Source organism: Galeopterus variegatus, unplaced genomic scaffold, assembly GCF_000696425.1.
Source record: "Galeopterus variegatus unplaced genomic scaffold, G_variegatus-3.0.2 Scaffold1578, whole genome shotgun sequence".
NCBI classification, from domain to species: domain Eukaryota; kingdom Metazoa; phylum Chordata; class Mammalia; order Dermoptera; family Cynocephalidae; genus Galeopterus; species Galeopterus variegatus.
The window spans coordinates 299,019-320,129 of NW_007727689.1; the positions used below are offsets into that span (position 1 = coordinate 299,019).

General features: G+C 50.7%; 2 protein-coding genes across 2 annotated transcripts; both read right to left on the reverse strand.

Annotated features, from left to right (window-relative positions):
* Nucleotides 1–3,943: 3,943 nt before the first annotated feature.
* Nucleotides 3,944–4,921, reverse strand: LOC103594571 (putative olfactory receptor ENSP00000348552). Its single transcript, XM_008577804.1, has one exon. It carries the CDS (start codon nt 4,919–4,921, stop codon nt 3,944–3,946), a length of 978 nt encoding a protein of 325 aa, XP_008576026.1.
* An 8,442-nt stretch (nt 4,922–13,363) lies between these two features.
* LOC103594564 (olfactory receptor 13J1) lies at nt 13,364–14,415 on the reverse strand. Its single transcript, XM_008577799.1, has one exon. The coding sequence runs from the start codon at nt 14,369–14,371 to the stop codon at nt 13,433–13,435; it is 939 nt and encodes a 312-aa protein (XP_008576021.1). The 5' UTR covers nt 14,372–14,415; the 3' UTR covers nt 13,364–13,432.
* Between the last annotated feature and the right edge of the window lie 6,696 nt (nt 14,416–21,111).

A 21,111-nucleotide genomic window follows, 5' to 3' on the forward strand; every position in this document is an offset into this window, starting at 1 on the left:
TTGAGCCCAGTCCGCCATAGCTGATAGAGGTGTGTGTGTGCTGAGAGGGTTGAAATCAGTGAGACAGGCCTCCCTCATGACAGCCACCCCGACAGGGAAGGAAGCCGAGGACCCAGGAAATTGGAGTAGCAGGCACAAATCTCTGATGTGCGAGAAATATCATGAGAATGTAACTTCTATTTTAAACCCCCATTTTTCCAGAGTGCTAGAAATAATCTTTTGTCAATTTGAGATTTCTTCTTTTTTCACAAAGGGCATAGCTGAATTCCGAGGGTCTTAACTAATGCCAACGTGTTGGGAGAATGTTCTGTCTGGTCACCAGGGTCCATACTTCATCCGTCCCCTGAGATTTCCATCATTCCATCTGGTCCCCAGTCAGTGGTCCCGACAGATGATGTGGGATGCAGGGAGGTTTCTTGCCATCTGCGTAACCCTCTCAGTCCTGAGGTCCTCTCGACCACTTCTGTGCCGCAGGTGGAAACCTGTGAGGTTGTCTAAGGCCTTGGCTACCCAGACAAATTTTGAAGCCATTTCTGCTCTGGGTTTCTGCTCTGGGTTTTACTTGACAAACAAAGTCGCTCCCTATTTTAAACCCTGTAGACCTGTCCAGGGGTGCGGCCCGGGCTCCTCGCTGTTGGGACCCTCATGTGCCAGTGCTCTCACTACACCCCCCCTCCTCTCTCTCCTCCCCCCTTTTGTTAACCTGGATGGGCTGGGCCTCACTTATTTTGCTTCTCCCAAAGCTTTTATATATGCCTTAAGTCTTTTCTGTTCCCTCCAGGGCATAGGCTTTAGAAGCCCCAAAGCCAGTAAAACAATCCCCTTGTTCTCTGCTTTCTGCAATCACATCTGTTCCTTAGGGCACTGAGAGAACGATGTGGCCAAGTGAATGGTGAGCAGGAGTGAGGGGTGTGGGCTAGGTGTCTGTTCCTAGATCAGAAAAACTGTTCCTGTATCAGAAATATTATTCCATCACATTGAACCTTAAAAAGCCAGGTCACTAGAATGCTTGAACCCCAAAAGCTGGGGTTCGGGACAGTGTCAGCAGAGCGCAGAAGGCACTGAAGAGGGAGACAGAGCTGGGACGCATCCCACCCGGCTAGGAGGGGTTAAGGAGGCTTCCTGGAAGAGGGGGTTTGAATGAGGATTAAATGAGCTGTAATAATGCCAAGATGTTGGGGAGAGTGTTTTCTGTGATCACCAGGGTCCATATTGCATCCCTCCCCTGAGATTTCCATCATTCTGTCTGGCCCCCAGTCAGTAAGGCCCTCAGAACACTTAGTATCGTGCCTATCCAGATACATGAGATGTGTCCAATTTATGTTAGCTAGAGCCACAAAGTGCTTCGACCTGGGGAAGGAACCATAAGGGGGAAACGCAGAGGCAGGAAAGACTGATACTTAGGGAACTGTGAACCGGGTCTGGATGTGTTTGTGTGTGCGTGCATGCGTGCGTGTGTGTGTGTGTGGTGGAGTCACCACTGGAGGGATTTAAGCAGGAGGGAGCATGATTGGACAGGTGTTTTGATGGCTGCTGTGGAAGATGGATTTGGGGGAGAGTTTAGAAGACACGAGTGCAGTGACACAGCTGTTGCAGTATTAGAGAGAAATGGTGAAGGCTTCTTCATTTTTTTTTTTTCCTTTTTGTCTTTTTTACTGACCGGTAATGGGATCGCAACCCTCGGTGTCGCGTCCGTACCGGGGACTGGCAACGGGATCGCAACCCTCAGTGTTGCGCCTGCACCACACTCAGCCAGTGAGCGGGAACCGGTCTCCACATAGGATCCAAACCCTCGGCGGGAGCGCCGCCGCACTCCCAAGCGGCGCACTCTCCAGTGCGCCACCGGGCCAGCCCAGTGAAGGCTTCTTAACACAGTGAAATGGTGAAAAGGAGGGGACCAATTTCAGAGCTATTAGGAGGTAGACTCTGTAGAACTTAGTGACTGATTCGATGTATGGGGTGGTGAGGTATGAGAGAAAGACTAGGATGACCTCCATGTTTCTGACTTGGGGGTGATGGTGCCCTTCCCTGACACGGTGACACCACTTTGGGGGAGGGGATGGTGAGTTCAGTTTTGGACAGTTTGAGTTTGAGGTGCCTATGGGAATCTAGGCGGAGGAGGCCAGCACTAAGTGCTGGGCATAGCAGTGGAATCAGGCCTGGAACCCTGGTTTCCTGGCTCCCCAGATGGGGATCCTTGGTTGTCTTCTGACTTGTCTCAGTGGAGGACAGCCCAAAATCCAAACAACTCCTGCCAGCCTTGAATACAGGGCTGTGGCTGGTGGATACTGCTGCTGCCTTGCAGACTCTGTGCATACAACCAGACTGAGACCCCTGAGCACCTACAGCTGCCTGGAGCACATTTATCAACACGGAACTCAATCCCCAGTTGGTGACATTGTGAGAGCTGAGTGACAGCTCAGTTCAGCAAATCTATAGGGAAAGCTCTGCGGGAGCTGCAGAGATGAGCCAGACCTGGCTGAATCCTGCCTTGAAGGAGCTCCTGTGGTGGTAAAACGTCACAAATGCAGTCATGATGGGAAAGGTCCTGACAAAGTGCTATAGGATGTGCAGAGAATAATCTCGAAGTGCATCGAGAAAGGATGCATGAAAGATGGTGTCTAAGCTAGCTACGAAAGCTAGTCAGTCCTAGGTGTCATCAGAGACCAACATAAACAAGGACCTGGAGGTGCAGGCAGTACGGATAATGGAGTGAGAGGATGGCCCAGGTGAAGGGTGTGGTGGAAAATCAGGCCAAGGAAGCAGGTGGAGCCAGATTCTGGAGGGCTTTGAGGATTTCACTGAAGAATTTGGACTTCACGCTGTGGTAGTGGGGAGCCATCAAAGGTCCTTGATCGTAAGAGTGATGAATCCATCAGGGTTTGAACGAAGTGGCAGCACCACTGGGAGTGATTTCAGGGATTTATTATAGAGATTAGACATATACACTCATGGGAGCAGTTGGAGAAATCCACAAAGCTACTACCTCTGCGTTTGGTGTTGGGCCTGTAGCTGCTACAGGTCAGCTGCACTGATAGTGGGGTGCAGGAAAGTTGAGTATAAAGTGGGGGAGAGAGTAAGGGCGATCTTGAACCTGGGAAGACAGACCGGAACCTGTGTCTGGCTGTCACTGCCTTCAATCTCAATGATACTGGCAACCTGCAGGAGAAGCTGGCACCTTTTTCCATGGAACTGCAAAAGGCCCTGGACTCAGAATTGCTGGAGGTGATCTGGTAGGAGCCGGATGTGCTGTGCCAACAAAGCGGGCCGGCAAATTTGTGACATGTGAGTGCTCCTGCAGTGTCTGGTACTGCTCCACTTTTGCCTTCAAAATCTCACGCAGATTTTTGTTGTGGTCAGCCCTAACCCAGACCCATGCATGGAAAGAAATTCTGGGAAGCACACTTCCAGCCTAGTTTGATCAACCCAGTACAAACTACCGTAAGTGAGCTAAGCAGAGCTTTCTCGGGATATTACCCTGGCAGCACCCTTTGAGGAATGGTCAGGGAAAAGGAGCCAAATCTCTAGTAGCTCTTGTGTTGACTCTGTAGGATGGCATGCTAGTCATTAGGCTCCTCGTGCATCTCTCAGTCCTCCCTTTCCTTCCAGACACACGATAGCTGTGCTTCTCCCTCTTCATGTTCGATGTGGCCATGTGCCTTGTGTTGGCCAATGAAATATAAATGGAAGTTACATGTCACTGCTGAGTGGAAGCTTTAAGAGTCAGTGTAGGCTTTGTTACTTCTCTTTGCCTTTGTCATGGTGACTAGCAATGTTCCAGATGGTAGCTGCTTTGTCATCCTGGGTCCCAGAGGGATGAAGACAATGGTGTATAGCAGAACTCCCAGCCAACCTCTAATGGACCTGCAGCAGGAGTGAGAAATAAACCTTAATGGTTTTAAGCCACTGAAAATTTGAGGTCAGTACCACAACATAAACTAGCCTATGCTGACAGAGATGGAGCGCAACAGTAAAGATGAGACATTTTCCTGGAGAGCAGACCTCCCTGCAGCAGAGCTATGGCAGCAGCTTTCACCTCCGTGTTCCTCAGGCTGTAGATGATGGGGTTAAGTGAGGGTGTCATGACCCCATAGAACAATGCGATAATCTTATCCAAGTTGGGGTCCTTGACCTTGGGCTTGAAGTACATGAAGGAGATGGTCCCGTAGAAAACTACCACCACTGTGAGGTGGGCAGAGCAGGTGGAAAAGGCTTTGCGCCGGCCTGCAGCAGAGGGCACCCTAAGGATGGCAGTCAGGATGAACATGTAGGACAGGCAGATGAGCAGGAGTGGGGCCAGCGTCAGGACAACTGTGGCTGCCATTAATACCAGCGCATTGAGGGAGATGTCTCCACAGGCCAGTTTCAGCACTGCCAAGATCTCACAGAAGAAGTGGTTGATGATGTTGTGGCCACAGAAGGGGAGGCGCCAGGTGAGGGTGGACTGCAGCAGTGAGTTGGCAAAGCCTGTCCCCCAGCTCAGCACTGCCATCCGCATGCACGTCTGCCCACTCATGAGCTCTGGATACCTGAGTGGCTGGCAGATAGCCACATAACGGTCGTATGCCATCACGGCCAGGAGCAGGCACTCTGTAGATCCCAGCGCCAGGGTCAGGTACATCTGTAGGGCACAGCCAGGGAAGGAGATGGTCCTCTGGGCTTCCAGGAAGTTGACTAGCATGAGAGGCACAAAGGAGGAGGTGCCACAGATGTCCAGGAGAGAGAGGTTGCTGAGAAAGAAGTACATGGCACTGTGCAGGCGCGGGTCCAGTGTGCTCAGCCCTATGAGGAGGGAGTTCCCCAGCACATTCACAAAGTAGACGCCCAGGCAGAGCACAGACAGGACCATCTCCAGACGAGGGTGCTCGTGGAGCCCCAGCAGGACGTACTCCGTCACAGCTGTCTGGTTCGCCCCATCCATCTCATTCTCTCTCCTTTTCCATATGGAATACAAAGCTTTATAGAAAAAGCTCTGGCTGGCCTGGAAGCCAAGTGACCTGGGTATGGGACCTGTAGCAGGTCAGCCTCCCTCTCAGGAATTTGGTTTCACCATCTGTGTAATGAGAGAGTTGGACTTCAGGTCTGCAAGCTGGCCCTTTCAGCTCTGTAGTTCTACTGACATCATGCAGGGGAGGATGCGGCTCATCCCAGTCCCCTAGGTGGGCTCAGAGGAGACAATAGAGTAGGCTTCATGTTTGATGTGCTCCTTTGGAATCTAACGTGTTCTTGGCTGTTCAAAGGAAGCATCTTTTCTAGGCTATGACGTCACATAACTGAATTGTGCCCACAGTATTTCAGATTCATTCATTCACTGAATATTTATTGAGTGCCTACTCTGTACTAGGTATTGTTTCAGGTGCTGGGCTATAACAGTAAGAAAAATACATGGACAAAGAGATCCCACACCTGTCACAGGTGCTGCCCCCTTCCCTGAATTAGGTGAGACGAGCTCTGGAAGGCAGGTGGATGATGAATGATGCTCACCTAGTGGTCCTTTGGGCCATGAAAGTTGAACATTTCAGCTCCACAAGGTGTGTAAACCTGATTTCTGGTCATCTATCCTTAAGGACTCACAGAGCAGTCACTGATTTTTAAAAGAAACATACATACAAGGACATACATATCCCAATAGATCTACCAGTCACAGGATTTAACCCTGGCCATGAAAGCCAAGTAACTCACTTCTTGGCCTATATATTGCTTTTTAGGATAAACGATATTGGCAATGATGCCAAATGAGGAGAGAAACCAAGTGTTAATCTGGCAGAGGTGTTGTCAGTCACCGAGTAGCTTTATAAAGGGAGGATTGGGAAGAGACTGTCATTTCCTCCCGGCCACCCTCCGTTGTTCTGCTGAGCTGGTCTCACTGCCTCCTTGGGAAAGGCTAGTGTCAAGTACTCAGAGGAGGGAGCCCAGGTGTCCGCACAGCACAGTAGTCTTGTTAGGACAGGGAAGCTATCTTCTGGCCAGGTGGTCCCTGGTCTGAAGGAGAAATAGTAGCTGAGCATGAACTTTCATTGTCCAGAAGATATAATCCCCCTGCCCTTCACTTCACCTCTGGATTGACTGTGAGGCCAGTGTCCTGTGACAGCCGTGGAGCCCCGCCTGACCTTCTGGGCTGGATTTTCCCTCTTCAGTTTTCCTGCTTAATTGTATCCACCATTTGTAGGTACTGAATGGCTCACCGTTTCCTGAATAAACCATACCTTTTCCCAGCTCCATATCTTTGCCCAAGATGTGGACATGTCCTCCCTCTCTTCCCCTGGGAGGTGTTTCTGCTCAGTTTTCAGAGTCCTTATCTGCATCTCCTCCTCTCTTCTCCCTCCTGCTCCTTGCAGAGTTATCTGCCCCCTTCTTGTGCTCCCACCGCCCTCGGCCATCCCTCCGTGTTATTCTGTGGTGTGTCATGTCCCTGTCTTCTCTACTACACCTTGAGAGCAGGACTCTGTCCTCTTCCTTCCAGCACCTCATACAGCAAGTGCTGCCAGCTCTACAGATATTGAGTGCACTATTTGAAAACCCAAGTTTGCCTCCCAGCTTCAGCATGAACTAGCTGTGTGGAATCGAACAAGTCACTCAGCCTCTCTGAGACCCAGTTTCCTCCCTGACAACTGAGAATGCTGTGTAGCCCAGAGGAGACATACACAAGAAGTGCGTGTACACTGCCCAGCGTGGTGTAATAACATGATGCTGAGACTGCAGGTGAAAGGCTGCATCTTCAGCCACAGCACCCACTGGCTCTGCACTCGCCACCTCCCGGACAAGGGCTCAAGTGTCTTCATGACATCCCCTCCCCTCAGAGCCTGTACAGGCTTTCCTTCCTCTACCTGAGTCAGGGTGATTGTTAAGGGACAGTTTCTGAAACTGGATTCCGGGGGCAGTTGGGTAATCTGGGTTAGTAACTGACCTTAGATCTTATCTACGTGAACATTTAAAGGTAGGGTTTCTCTTGCTGAGGTCTGGCAAAAAGATGAAGAACTGCCCAAGAGTGATGGCTCTTTCATGTACTCATTCAACAAGTAGTTACTGAGCACCTGCTAGGTGCTGGAAATAAGGAGAGACGGACGTGGCTTCTGTCCTCATGGCATTTATAATCATTCACTCTCTGGGTGACCTTGGACACATCCCTTCCTCTGTCTGGGCTTTAATCCTCTGGGATTCTCTCTGAGTCTAAGGTGTAAAGACAAAGTAAAACCTGAAATCTGGAAAGAAGAAGTATAAGGGCTTGGTCTTTGTGGGGTGTGCTGTTACAAAAAGACCTGTGTCCATCTCAAATTCAGGCAGTGGACACAGGTGTGGGGGTGCGTTCACGCAGGTGAAGGGCGGGAGACCACCTGCCTGCAGTTCTCTTCCTCACTCTTGTCTGAGCAAAGGCCGGGTGGGAGTGGCAGAGGCATCGAGGGCTTCGTGAGCGGGCTCTGGCCTGCTCTCCTGCCTCTCCTTCCTCCACGTCCCTCACGCACACCTGCTCCAGCCTCACCAGACCACCCCGTTGTTTGGACAAAGCCCGCATGCTCCAGTCTCGTCCCTCCTCTCCTGCAGTTTCCTCCAGCTGGAATCCCTTTGTCCTCCACTCGTCTTCCCACGCTCAGCTCCCACTCCTCCTCCTCCTCCTCCTCCGTGCAGCCTTCTCAGATGCTTCCACAGAGCCGACCATGCCGGCAGCAGGATGCTCACACAGCTGGTGGCACAGGTTCATTTCATTCTGCCTTGCACTGTAGTTAGTTCATTGTATCTGTCTGTCTGTCTGGACTGTGAGCTACTGAGGTGAAGGGACTGCATCCGATTCATCACTGTTACACTCCCGTGCCCTGCACCCAGATGTCAGTGGTCACCTTTTGAACTGAACTGACCATTTATTGAGATCTAGTGCTATTCTTCAGCCAGTGTCTACTCAGCCCGAGTGACATTGATCCAATGTCTTCACTAGAGATCAACACCTCCTCCCCTCAATACAACCGCTCCTCCCAACAGAAGGATGCAGCCATTGTGAGCGTGAGAAGAGCTCTGGGGCGCCGGTCTCCTCCCTGCGGTAACAGCTGCTGTTTCTCAAGCTGTTTCTGTGCTACGTCAAGAGCATGGCAGGTTTCCTCACAGCTCAAGAATCTGATCATAACACATTCATGGAAATTAGAACGAGCCCAAGAGACCACAGGTTTATGGCCTCAAAGAATTAAGTCTGTGTCTAGAAAATATCATGTTGCCAGATTACCACAGTTTTTATTCTGCAAAATGGGCAAGGGGTGGGACATCAGGGAGCAGCTGCTGCCCCTTTGGTGCATCAGAATGGGCTAGGTTCTGCTGCAGTGACACACAATCTCATAATTTTAGTGGCTTAACATTACAAAGGTTTTTTTCTTTCTCATGCTACATGTCCACTGTGGGTTTTCAGGAGCCTCTCCTCAGATACACCATCTGGGACATCTCCAGCTACGAGGGCTGGGAAAGGGCAGAGGCATCTCACACCAGCAGTTAGTGCTCCAACCCAGAGGTGACATACATCGTACGTGCCCACAACCCACTGGCCCTGTGTAATCCTAACAATGCCCCGAAGGAAGAGAACCAGAAGTGTTGCTGGCTGAGCAGCACCTCTGCACCTGGTACAACGGTGTCCATAGCACACCCAGAAAACTGCTCCAGCATCTGTCGGCCAGTGTCACACACTCGGTCATGCCCTGGATAATCAGACTCGCAGAGTTATAGGACATTTGAGTGTCTCTGAAAATAACTATCTACTTTCACTGCCCAGTTTTACACTTCCTGAGAGGCAGGGTGATGCTTGGAGTGAGCCCTGGACTGGGAGGCAGGGGACCTGGGTTGGATTCTTGGCCTTTGTTTCTATTCTGCTGTGTGACCTTGGTCAAGTTTCTCCTAAGAAATGGAGCCATTCATTTAGGGGAGCTCTGGTCCTCTGTAACCTCCAAAACATTTCCCTCCATCTTTCTAGTAATTTCCAACCCTGAGATCTGATAGGCCCATGGTTACTTTGTGAGGTAAATATCGCATCAATCTGATGGGCTGGCAAATCTAATTTTAACATTTAATACTTATCTTAGGCTTCACAAATTATTTTAAAAGAAAGGAAGGAAATATAAGAAAGCTTCCGTCAGTCACAATTTTTCTGAAGTGTCCGGATCTGGGATTCCTGCTTCTCCCCTTCCTCACTATATGGCAGAGGAGCTGAGGGTAGACTTTGGAGTCAGAATGATCAGGGTCTAAGTCCCAGCCCTGCCACTTGCTAAAAATTTTCTTAGCCTCAGTTTCCTTACCTGTAATGTGGAGGTAATACTAGTATTTCCTCTTGGGGTTATTCTGAGGATCCAGTCAGATGAAGCACGTAGAGCTCTCAGCACAGAGCCTGGCACATGGTAAATAGTCAGTAAATGGTAGGTGATATACTGTTATCCTGATGTTCCTGTCCCCAAGCCAGTAACCTGGTTATAATTATTTTTAAAAGATTTCGTGAGAATAATCACCACGCCAGATGAATTCTTACTTACTACCCAGTGGCCCAATGGCATTGGTGCATGTGGGGAGCTGGAGCCAGGAGAGCTGCCCTGGGCTTGGGAGAGCAGAGGGGGAAGAGCTGAGTTCATTACCACAGGCGCACTGTGCTGGGCCCTGCTGGGCTAAGGGGCCCTGGGGACCAGCCTGCTGGTCCCCAGCCACGTACACAGACCGCTTGCTCTCTGTACTCAGGGACCACACATTCCCTGCCCAATTTGAAGTACAAACTCTGAAAAAAAGAAAAGAAAAACAACAACAATAACAAAAAAGAAGTACACATTCTGAGACTACGTGAAGTTGCAGGTTTGGCAATTGTGGGACCTGGGCTTCAGAGACTCCGGGTTCCTTGCTCTGCCCAAAGAGGGCCCTGCAGGGGTGAGGTCTGCACAGCAGAGTCTGGCTGTCTTTTCAGTCCTGCCCCATGGATATACCACGGGCTCCAGACCCAGGACTCTCCTTCCCTAGCCCTGGGTGAAATGGGTTGTCTCCCTCCAGGATTGCTGTGAGGCGTGGATTCATCAAAGTTGAAAGAAAGTAAATTGCTTTGTAAGGTGTGAGACCTCGAGTACATATTTTATTAAGTCAGGGATTTAGGGGCTGGCTGGTTAGCTCAGTTGGTTAGAGCATGGTGTTATAACACCAAGGTCAAGGGTTCAGATAGCTGTACTGGCCACCTGCCCCCCAAAACAGGTCAAGGATTTAGTCAGACACACGAGGTTTTACAGGTTTCTTTTTTCTTTTCCTTCACCCCCTTTCCTTTCCTGTCCTTTCATCATAAAGAATAACAACTTGACACAGTTTAAAGACTTAAAAACAGCCTTAAATAAAGCAGCAGAAGTTGCAGATTTTCATATTACACACTATGATTTGCGTTCTGGAATTTTTATCCACACAGGTCAATGTAAAAAACTGGAAGATTGTTACCACTTATTTTCTTTTTTTTCTTTTTTACTGACCGGTAACGGGATCGCAACCCTCGGTGTCGCGCCCGCACCAGGGACCGGCAACGGGATCGCAACCCTCAGTGTTGCGCCCACACCGCGCTCAGCCAGTGAGCGGGAACCGGTCTCCACATGGGATCCGAACCCTCGGTGGGAGCGCCGCCACACTCCCAAGCGGCGCACTCTCCAGTGCGCCACCGGGCTGGCCCACCACTTATTTTCTATCTGCTCATAGGACAGTGCCCTCTTGCTACCGCGGGGCCACCCCGAGCTCAGCAGGTGTAAGATGGACTCACCGTCACCCCTGCCCCCATCTGCTGCTCTCATGTGCCAGTCCCAGGGTCTCCACTGGTGGCGCCTCTGTCCACCCGAATAAGCCTGTCCTCTCTCTCCCTCACCCACTTCTATAACCCCAAATATTACATTGCTATCTCCCAAATATTATTTTACATATAAAAGCATACTTCAAAAAGTTCATGAAAAGAGTTGTACTATCTTTACTTCTATTTTACCATGAACTCTTTGAAGTACCCTCATATATAATATACATAACCATAAATATTTTATTTCTATCTCCCAAATATTTTACGTATGCAAGGGTACTTCAAAAAGTTCGTGGGAAGATTTGTATTATCTATTACTTTGATTTTTCCATAAATTCTTTGAAGTATCCTTATATATAATACACATAATCTCAAATATTTTATCTCTAGCTCCCAAATATTATCTTCCTCTGCCCCCCCCTGTCTCTGCGTCTCCCTCAGCTCCATCCTCTCTCTTCCACTGCCTGCCTGGCCCAGGTGTCGCCTGCATTCCTGTCCCAGAGCAGCCCTCTGTCCTCTGCTCTGGAGCAAGGTGACTTTCCATTTCTTAAAAATGAGTAACATCATTCTTTAGGTTAAAGTCATGGTCATTTTAGAAATATTGGATGACATTGAAAAGACTAATTAAGAAAAGGTACTTATCTATAACCCCATCACTCAGAGGAAAGAATTGTTAGTTAATATTTTGTCATAGTTTTCCAGGATTTCCTACATATGTACTTATTCATATATCTGTGAGAACAATACTTAAAAAAATAAAATTGGGGTCATACTAAATACAGTGTGATGTTGTTCTCTTTTTTTTCTATTAATTACATTGTGAGCATTTCCCAGCATCAAATATTCTTCAAAAAATAAAATTTCTAATGGCCGAGTCACATTCTATCATTGGGCTCCATCAGGATTTATTTAAACATTCTTCTGTGGTTGGACCTTAAGATTACTACAAGTTTTTGTTACTGTAAATAATGCTGTGATTAACATCCTTCTTGTATGTAAATTTTTTACTGCACCCCTAATTATTTTTGTAGACTAAATTCCTAGAAGTAGAGGTGTTGGGTCTGGAAGTTTTTAAGGCTCTTGATTCATATTTCCAATTTACTTTCCAGAAGTTTATATTAATTTATTCCCATCTCCGCCCAATCTGTATGACACTTCACTACACCTTACCTAATAATAGACATTATAGTGAAGAAAATTCTTCACCAATTTGGTAGGTGAAGAGTGGTATCTAATCAGAGATGTTGCTGAAAGTAAATCTGATTGTAAACCCCCAATGCCCACAGGATAAAGTCCAAACTCCTGGTGTGGTATCCAGGGCCCAGCAGAACGTCAGGGCTGCTGACAGCCTTCACTCTGATGTGGTCAGAGAGGTTTGAGGGTCTCTCCTGCAGGCTGTGCTTGTCTCCTCTGGGCCTCTGTCTGACAGCACAGGAAGTGGGAAGAAGGCCTGGGCGGGGACCCGAGGGCTCCTGTGGGGGCCGTGCTCACCAGCAGCCAGATGAGGCTGGAGCAGGGTGGGGAAGGGAAACTCTCTGTGAATCTTGATCCATTTCCACTGCATGGTCACTGAGTTCTCAGAAAGGAAAGGTGGGAAGAGGCTGGGCACCAGCAAGGGACAGCTATGGCAGGATCCCAGGGGACAGGGTGAGGACGGGCAGAGCAAGCCTCCCCAAAGCCAGCTGAGGCCTGGATGCCAGGCGGGAGGCACTGGAAGCTGCTGCTGCTGCTACTGAGGTGGGGTGTGGGGGAGGCCTTGGGCTGCTCTGGGCGACTGCTGTCCTAGTGGAATCTTGGACTCTGGGCCTCATCACTGACTGTGCTGTCACCTCCCAGGGGGCTAGGCCTTGCCTGCATCTGTGCACTTCCTCCCAGCTCTGCTCAGATTTGGGACTCCAGGCTCTGCCATTATCACCCCTACAATGACGTGTTCATCAATCTATTTAAGAAGCTTGTGCAGGGCCTGGACTCGGGACAGAGTGGAGTCTGACACTCCCTGCTCTTAGAGTAACACTGAAGATAAAGAGCATAGAAGGGGCACAGGGAGACAAGCAAAGTGGGGTGGCTTCCTGATGGAGGTGGCATTTAAACCAGGCCTCAGATGCCAGGGTCAGGCAGTCCTTTGACATATGGGAGTGTGTGCTGAGAGGGTGCTGCCTCGTGGGGAGAGCCCAAGAGGAGCACAGAACTGGGCAGTGCAGGGAGTGTCGAGCTCACATTCGGCTGTGTGTGCGGGGCTGCGGGGGAGACTGTGGGCAGAGGGCTGGGAGCTCGGAGGCCTCGATGCCTCACTGAGGAGCTGCTGCTCTGTCCTTAGAGCAGTGGGAAGAGTGATGTGATCACATGTGCTTTTCAAAAAGCTCTCTCTGGATGCTGCATGGAGGAAGATTGGAAGGAGAACAAGACCGGTCTTCAGATCAGCCAGGAGGCTGGTGTGGAGGCTCAGGGAGAGATGCTAAGGGCTGGCCCAGACGATGGCGGGGCAGGAGCGGGGGCAATCTGTGAGCTATTCTGGGGCAGGGTCAGTGGATTTGGTGCTGCCTTTCTGGGATGAGGACACCAGACCCACAGCCCTGCGCCCCACCCGTCCTCACTGGCATTGACGTTTGATGGCCTCACCTGCTAACCTGAGACCCGTGCCTACGCAGAGCCCTGCCTCCCTCACTTGGAGGCCCGGCTCCTGCCCCACACCTTCCTGGAGGCCTCCTGCATGTCCTTGTTCCTCAGGGTGTAGATGACAGGGTTCAGCATGGGTGTCACCACAGCATAGAGGACCGTGAAGACCTCATCAGAGATGTGGGCCTCCTTGCTCTTGGGTTTCATGTACATGAAGATGATGGTGCCATAGAAAAGCAGCACCACAGCCAGGTGTGCTGAGCAGGTGGAGAAGGCCTTGCGGCGCCCGGCGGCTGAGGGCACCCTCAGGATGGTGGCCAGGATAAGCATGTAGGACAGGCAGATGAATGCCAGGGGCACAGGCAGCAGCAGGATGGCGCCCACCAGCAGGAAAGCCTCGCTGACCGACGTGTCACCACATGCCAGCTTCAGCACTGCCAGGATCTCGCAGGTGAAGTGGCTGACCACACGGTGGCCACAGAAAGGCAGCCTCATGACAATGACCGTCTCAGTCACTGACTTGAGGAGGCAGAGGACCCAGGTGGCTCCTGCCAGCAACAAGCAGAGCCGGTGGCTCATGAGCATAGGGTACCTGAGTGGCTGGCAGACGGCCAGGTAGCGATCATAGGCCATGATGGCGAGTAGCAGGCACTCCGTGGAGCCTGTGGACAGGCTCAGACACATCTGGATGGCGCAGCCAGTAAAGGAGATGGTCTTTTGGGATGACAGGAGGTGCACCAGCATCAGGGGCACAAAGGTGGATGTGTAGCAGATGTCCAGGATGGAGAGGTTGCCCAGGAAGAAGTACATGGGCGTGTGCAGGCGGGTGTCTAGCACGCTCACCACCACAATGGCTGTGTTCCCCAGCAGGGTCACCAGATACATTGCTGAGCACAGAGGGAAGAGCAGGTGCTCCAGGGATGGATAGCCAGAAAATCCTTTCAGAAAGAACTCAGCAACCCCTGTCCTGTTGACTGGCTCCATGCTGCAGGAGAGACACACAGCTGGGATGGAAGGAGAGAGGGCGCAGGGTGGCGGGAAGCTCGCAGAGCCTCTTCTGGGACAAGGCAGATGGCTGGGGTCTTTTCCAGCTCTGACACACTGTCTTTGACTTTGGGCCGTCCCCTGACCCCCTCTAGGCCTCAGTTAATCCATGTGACAAATGAGGATTGATTTAGATCAGCATTTCCCTAAGAGAGTGTTAATAGAAATGTCGGTAGGCCATCTAAAAACTCAACTTGAGGCAACACTGGACTAATAAAAAATAAAGCTCTTTACTGCGGGACTTCTCAGAGGCTTTAATATGCTACTGTCATTTGTGACTTTCCAAAAGCAGTGCAGAACATGCACTCCCCATGGTTCCCCCTTTCACAGAACACGCATTAACCTACTGCAGATAAGCGTTCTACAAACAGGGTTTGGGAAACAATGGGTCAGAGGTCTTCAACTTTTACAAGCACCAGAACCGCCGGGAAAGTCTGTTAAGCCACACCTTGTTGGGCCCCTCCCAGAGTTTCTGACTCAGCAGGTCTGGGCGATGCTGCTGTTGTTGGCCCAGGTTCTGTACAGGGAGAACTCTGGGCTAGAGAGTCTCTGAGGGTCCTCCTGGCTTTAAGGAAGTCTCTGAGCCATTGTGTCCATGGTTCCTACTGTCTGGAATGTCCTTCTCCTTTACCTCTCAGCCTGCGGAAGTGTGACTTGTCAATTCAGGCCAGCCCTGGTCTCCACGTGCAAAGCATACACCATGCCTTGTGTTGGAGGGGCTGCTGGCCTCAAAGCCTGTCAGTGGGCGTGTCCGCCTGTCCCCTCTGCAGGGTCAGCTTCATCAGCTACATTGTGTAGATTGAACCTTCAGAATCTGCCTTGGTTGTAGGTTTTCTAGCTACAGTTTGACGGACCTTAGGCCCCGCCCTCAGTCCCGATTTTCTCCAGGCCAAAGCGAAGTTGCTTTGACTTCATGAACTCCTGGGGCATTAGCACGGAAAGTGCCCTGAGAGGTCAATTCATTGGATCTGCCATTGTGCAGGGGAAAAACTGAGGTCATACTTGAGGTGAGTCTCAGGTCCAGTCTATCCAACAGCGTGACACCAAAGCCATTGTCAGAGCAGATGTTTGCTTCTGTCAAGCCCCAAATATCACTGTTGTTTTATCGTGCTGGATGGACATCTTTCTACCTCTTCCTCCCCACAATCATCTCACCAGCTAAGGAGCATGAGTCAACCTGTCCTTAATGTTCCAGGGTACCTGGCATGGTGCCATTAATCCCGTGGGACACATTGCCAAAGCCAGGGCCTGGGCTGAACACCAGTGTCTCTGTGCCTCACGTGCATGAGACATTTCCTTCTTTTATGCCTCCCTTGTTTATTCATTCCAGAATCCAGAAATGATTGAGGACTACTGCAGGCCAGGCACTGAGCGAGGCATGAGGAGAGCCAGTGAGGACAAGGGTGCTCCCAGGCTGCTGAACCCAAACCCTCTCAGGCGGTAATCTCCTCCACCCTTTGCTGCCAGCCTCGTCCTGCTTCTGTCTGCATGCCTTCAGTGACGGCAAGCACATTACTCCCGTACATTCTGTCTCTGTTTGCACTCTGTTAAATGAGGGCTCCTTCCACGAACCCCACCTCAGAGTTTGCCAGCTGGGTCCCGGAGGGAGCTCGCAGCTCACACTCTCCCCAGCCCCACTTGAAGGGTCACAGAATCCTTCCTGATGTGGAGTCTGTGTGGGTCTCCACTGGGCCTCCACCCCCCATCAGGGTTCCTGGCTGGGTGGCCCCTGTGGATACTCCTTCTTGTCCCACAGTGTAAACACGGGGTCCAAAGCTTAGCCCTACATACTGAGGCCCTACCTCGGGGAATTAAGGTCCACTTCTGCAGCAAGGAGATCTCTGACCTGGTCCTGGGGCCTCAGAGAGAAGGTCTTGCCTCAAGTCGACTGTGTCCAGAGTCATCACGGGGTCGGGGGCTTGTAAGCTCTGAGCTCCCTCCAGGACTCAGCTGGGAAGGTCTGAAGCTGGGTTCCTTGAAGGAGTCCCCGTTTAACAGGTCGCCGACAGAGACAGGCACTGAGCCAGGGCTGGGGTGAGGCACAGAGGTGACCTTGTGCTTTCCCTGCAGCCCCAGTGGGTGAGCCAGGCCACGACCTGCTCTTTGTGTGGTTCCACATACTGCAATTTACCCTGAGAGTCACTAGGGAAGACCCTCAGCCACTGGCTACCTGTTGGAATATACATCCACTCACACAGGGTCACCACATAGGCACCCACTTACATGTGCATGCACGAACACCTGCTTGACATACAGGTACACACCGATGTGCCTGTGAGTGTATGCCACACACAGGCTCGTGCGTGTGCATGCGCGGTCATTCACAGGAGTGTACGTGCGTAGGTACTACATGCTCTCACTTGCTCTATCTTACACACGCATACACACACACACACACACACACACACATATGCACCCTGTGGTGCAGGCCCCTGCCCCATGGCCAGGGAGCTTCAGAGGGCCGGGCAGGATGACAATCCCTGGGAGACCACAGCTAGGCAGAGGCCTTGGCGGTATCACTAGGGAAGGAGCAGCCCTGAGGCAGGGGAGCAAAGTCTTCCTAGGATAAACGAGGAGAACAAAGGAGCCCCAGAGCAGCAACGAGGTCACCAGAGCAGCTCAGTGTTTGTCTCCTTCCCATCCTGCATGCCAAATACCTGAGTCTCCCGTCCCTGCCTTCTGTCTTTCGGCTGAGGGCTGGGGCCCGGCGGAGAGGAGAGGTGGCCCTGGGATGCGACTAGGTACTGTGCAACTCTGCGGAGCAGGGCCAGGAAGCTTTGTCTTCAGAGCCTGCAGCAATGTCTCTCTTCCAGCAGAAAGCAATCTAAAAACCAGCTCACGTGGCACCTCCCACAGGGAGCCTTCCTTTGTCTTCCAGAGGGCCACCCTGAGCCCTCCCCACTTTGTGCCGCACAGCCCTGTGTTTGCTCCTCTAGGAGGATGCTCGTCTCTCTCACTCACCTCCTGCCTGTTGCCTACCCCTGTCAGCCCGTGGGGATGTTACCTCCTTGCCCCTCCTCTCCCAGGTTCTGAAGATGAGACCCCCAGCCTGGCCACAGCCAACTTCTCTCTGTCTTGCTGTGACTTCCTGAGGCTAAGGCAAACTGGAAATGGGCAGCTGGCTGCCAAACATGGGCTGTTCCCAGCCTGGAGGACACCCTGGCAGAGCTGAGAGGAATCGTGCAGATCAGCTAGACCACCCTCTTGTTATACATGGGGAAACTGAGGCCCAGAGAGGGGAAGAGGCTTGCTCAGCATCTCACAATGAGTCACAGGGGGAAACCAAGGCCCCGGTAATTCCTGAGGGCTCTTGACTCCTTCTTCCTCCGCATTCCTGATTTTCACTTACCTTCAGGCTCTTCCAGATTCGTGTCCTTTGTTCCCTGAAAGATGTTTCAGAAGGTTTGAGACCAGGGACCTCCTTTGGCTGAAGCTAGGGGTTTGCAGGCCTAAGAAGCAGGCTGGAGCCTCCTCTGCAGAAAATCCGGGTGGACAGGACACAGGCCCAGCTTTCCAAACTGTGAAAAAGTGCCTAGACTTTTGTAGAATTCAGTGAAGTGTCTGCAACTTAGAATTAAGTGGAGCTTTTAGAATTTAGCAGAATTATACAGCATGCTTAGAATTCATTGGGGTTTCTGAAGTGTGTCAGGTTTGGTAGAATTAGGAAATTCTGGTGGACTCAAGGCTGAACAGAATGGCCAATAGTTTACCGTGGGCAGCCCGCGACCCCATGAGCTGGGCAGCACCCAGGTGCATCCTGGCTGACAGCCTCCAGGGCAGCAGGCAGGCCAAACGGACGAGGCGCCTTTCAAAGCTCCCTGGCATCCAGGGACTGCATGATCCCCAAAGCCATTTAGAGGGAGAAGAGAAAATGTGCCCAGCTTAGAAACTTTGGGACACTTGAGGGATGATGTCCCAAAGACCCAATTACACAGAGTCTATTTAGAAATCTTAATTGGTGTAGAAAAGTTGGAGAAAGTGGCCCAGAGCCAGGAATCCATCCTCACAGGTCAGTACCTGACCAGCACTGGTCTAGGAACATTAGTGGAATGAATAAATGAATAGATAGATGAATAATTAAATGAATGCGTAAGCATGTTCCAATGAATAAATTTAAAAATAAGTGAATGGGTGAAAAAATGATAGGTAGAGTTGCTTTCCAGGTGGGGAGTTAGAGGTCTTGGTGCAAAATTTGGGGTGTAATAGGGGAAAGAATTGATGAAGAGACACAGACAGAATCAGAATATCAGAGCAGGACCTTACAGGCCATCTTGACCAATACTCATTGTTCACACAGGAGAACTGCCCCAGAGAGGGGAAGGAGCTAGCTCAGTGTCACTCAGGGAGGCAGGAGTGCGGCCTGGGATTGGCTCTGACACAGATTTGTCCACCCTTGAATCGTATCTCCCTCAGTCCCGGCAAAGCTGGTCTGCCCAGGTCAGCCAGCGACTGGGTTCCTCTCGTCCCCACCTGGACCCTGTTCCCTGCACTCAGAACATCCGTCTTGACATCCTCCTTGAGGTCCTTTCTAGTTTTCAGAGTCCATGTCTCCGCAGGCTTCAGGGCCTCTTTAAAACATGGGGTCATTTTATTTTGCAACTGGATATTGTTCTTAGATTTTTATTTAACTATTTTAAAGCCACAAGTAATTTCATTAGCTTTTTATTTATTTACACAAGCAATATATAGAGAATATTCTCGTAAAAAATTTAAAGAATACAGAAATATATAGAGTAAAAGTGACCCTCCCTTTTTATGCTCCCCAACTCACTTCCTTCCCCAGATGTGACCAGTATTATTAGTTTTATATTTATATGTATATATACACCTATATGCATATCTATCTAGATACTTTTCTGGTCATTTGCGTATGTGTATATATACGTAGAAATAGCTCTTTTATTGTATGTATGTATGGCTTTTTAGTATGCTTTTCTGTTGTAGCTTTATTGAGGGATAATTGATGTACAACTGCATAGTACACTTTTTAAACATATTTTTAATTGAATCATAATTGATTATACATATCTTTTGGGTTCAACATTGACATATATTGATTGAATTAGTATTATTAGCATATACTTTATTACAAATCATACTTATTCTTTATGGCCCTTATCAAATCTCTCCTGATGGACTTTGCCTTTTTGTCTTTTTTCGTGACCGGTAATGGGATCGCAACCCTCGGTGTCACGCCCGCACTGCGCTCAACCAGTGAGCGGACCGGTCTCTATATGGGATCTGAACCCTCGGTGGGAGCGCCGCCGCACTCCCAAGTGCCGCACTCTACCGAGTGCGCCACCGGGCCGGCCCTCCTGATGGACATTGGATGTGTTGTCCCCTTCAAAACTCATGTAGAAATTTGATCTCCAATGTGGCAGTGTTGGGTTTTCTGTTCTCTCTGCTTCCATCATCTTGCAAAGTGAGACCCCTGGGTCACTGTTGCCACCCCCAGTGGACTTTGGACTTCCCAGCCTCAGAAACTATGACTGGTAAGACTTCTGGTCAAGATGGTGGAATAGACGGTCCCTAGCATCACTCTCTCCCACAAATCAACCGACTTAAACTATAAAAACATAACATCAAGTGCGTATGGAATGGGGAGACGTCCAGCGGGGGAGGCAGAAGCTCCGTGGAGACCACATGCCCTGCGGGGCCGCCGTTGCACGATCCCACAGATAGGCTTCACCGCTGCCACCCGGCTCCATTCCCAGCCCAGCCCAGTGCACACAGAGTAGAGAGACGTCCAGCAAGGGAGGCGGAGGCTCCTCAGAAACCACACACCCTGTGGGGCTGCCACTGCATGATCCAGCAGGTAGGCTTCACCGCAGGCACCCAGCTCCATTCCCAGCCCGGCCTAGTGCGCTTGGAGAAGAGAGATGTCTGGCAGGGGAGGTGGGAACTCCACGGGGACCACACTGCTGCCACGTGATCCAGCAGCCCAGCCCAATGCGTGTGGCGCACAGAGACGTCCAGCAAGGGAGATAGAAGCTCTGTAGAGTCCACACACCCTGTGGGGGGGCCGCTGCCGCTCGATCCAGCAGCAGGTAGGCTTCACTGCTGCCACCCAGCTCCATCCCAAGCCTGGCCTAGCGCGCACAGAGCAGGGAGACATCCTGCAGGGGAAGGCGAAGCTCTGCAGAGACCACATGCTCTGCGGTGCCTCGGTGCATCCCAGCAGCCCAGGCCAGAGTGCACAGAACAGGGAGAAGTCCAGCATAGGAGGTGGAAGCTCAGCAGAGACCACATGCCCTGCAGTACTACCCCGTGATCCAGCAGCCCAGCAGAGTCCAAGCTGACCAGAGAGGTGGCTCCCTGGAGAAGCCCAAGACCTGAGGCAACCACACATGCAAGACACTAGTGGCCAACTGAGCAGTCACTGAGGTAGCCATACCAAATTGGCAACCACAGCAGCATCTTAGTCAGTCACAAGTGTCAAACCTGTGGACTGTGAAACCCCCTGCCACAATGAATAAACATCAAAGAAAAGATACCAGAAATACAAAATATCAAGAAAGTAAACCACCAAAGGATAATAACTCTCAAGCTCTAGATCCTATAGAACAAGAAGCCCTTGAAATGACTGACAAGGAATTTCGAGTGATAATTCTAAGGAAACTGAATGAGATACAAGAAAACTCAGCTAGACATCATGATGAAATGAGGAAAAGTATACAGGA

Excerpts from the sequence above, each read along its gene's own strand:
- LOC103594571 (XM_008577804.1), bottom strand. The coding sequence starts at position 4,921 with ATGGATGGGGCGAACCAGACAGCTGTGACGGAGTACGTCCTGCTGGGG.
- LOC103594564 (XM_008577799.1), bottom strand. The coding sequence starts at position 14,371 with ATGGAGCCAGTCAACAGGACAGGGGTTGCTGAGTTCTTTCTGAAAGGA.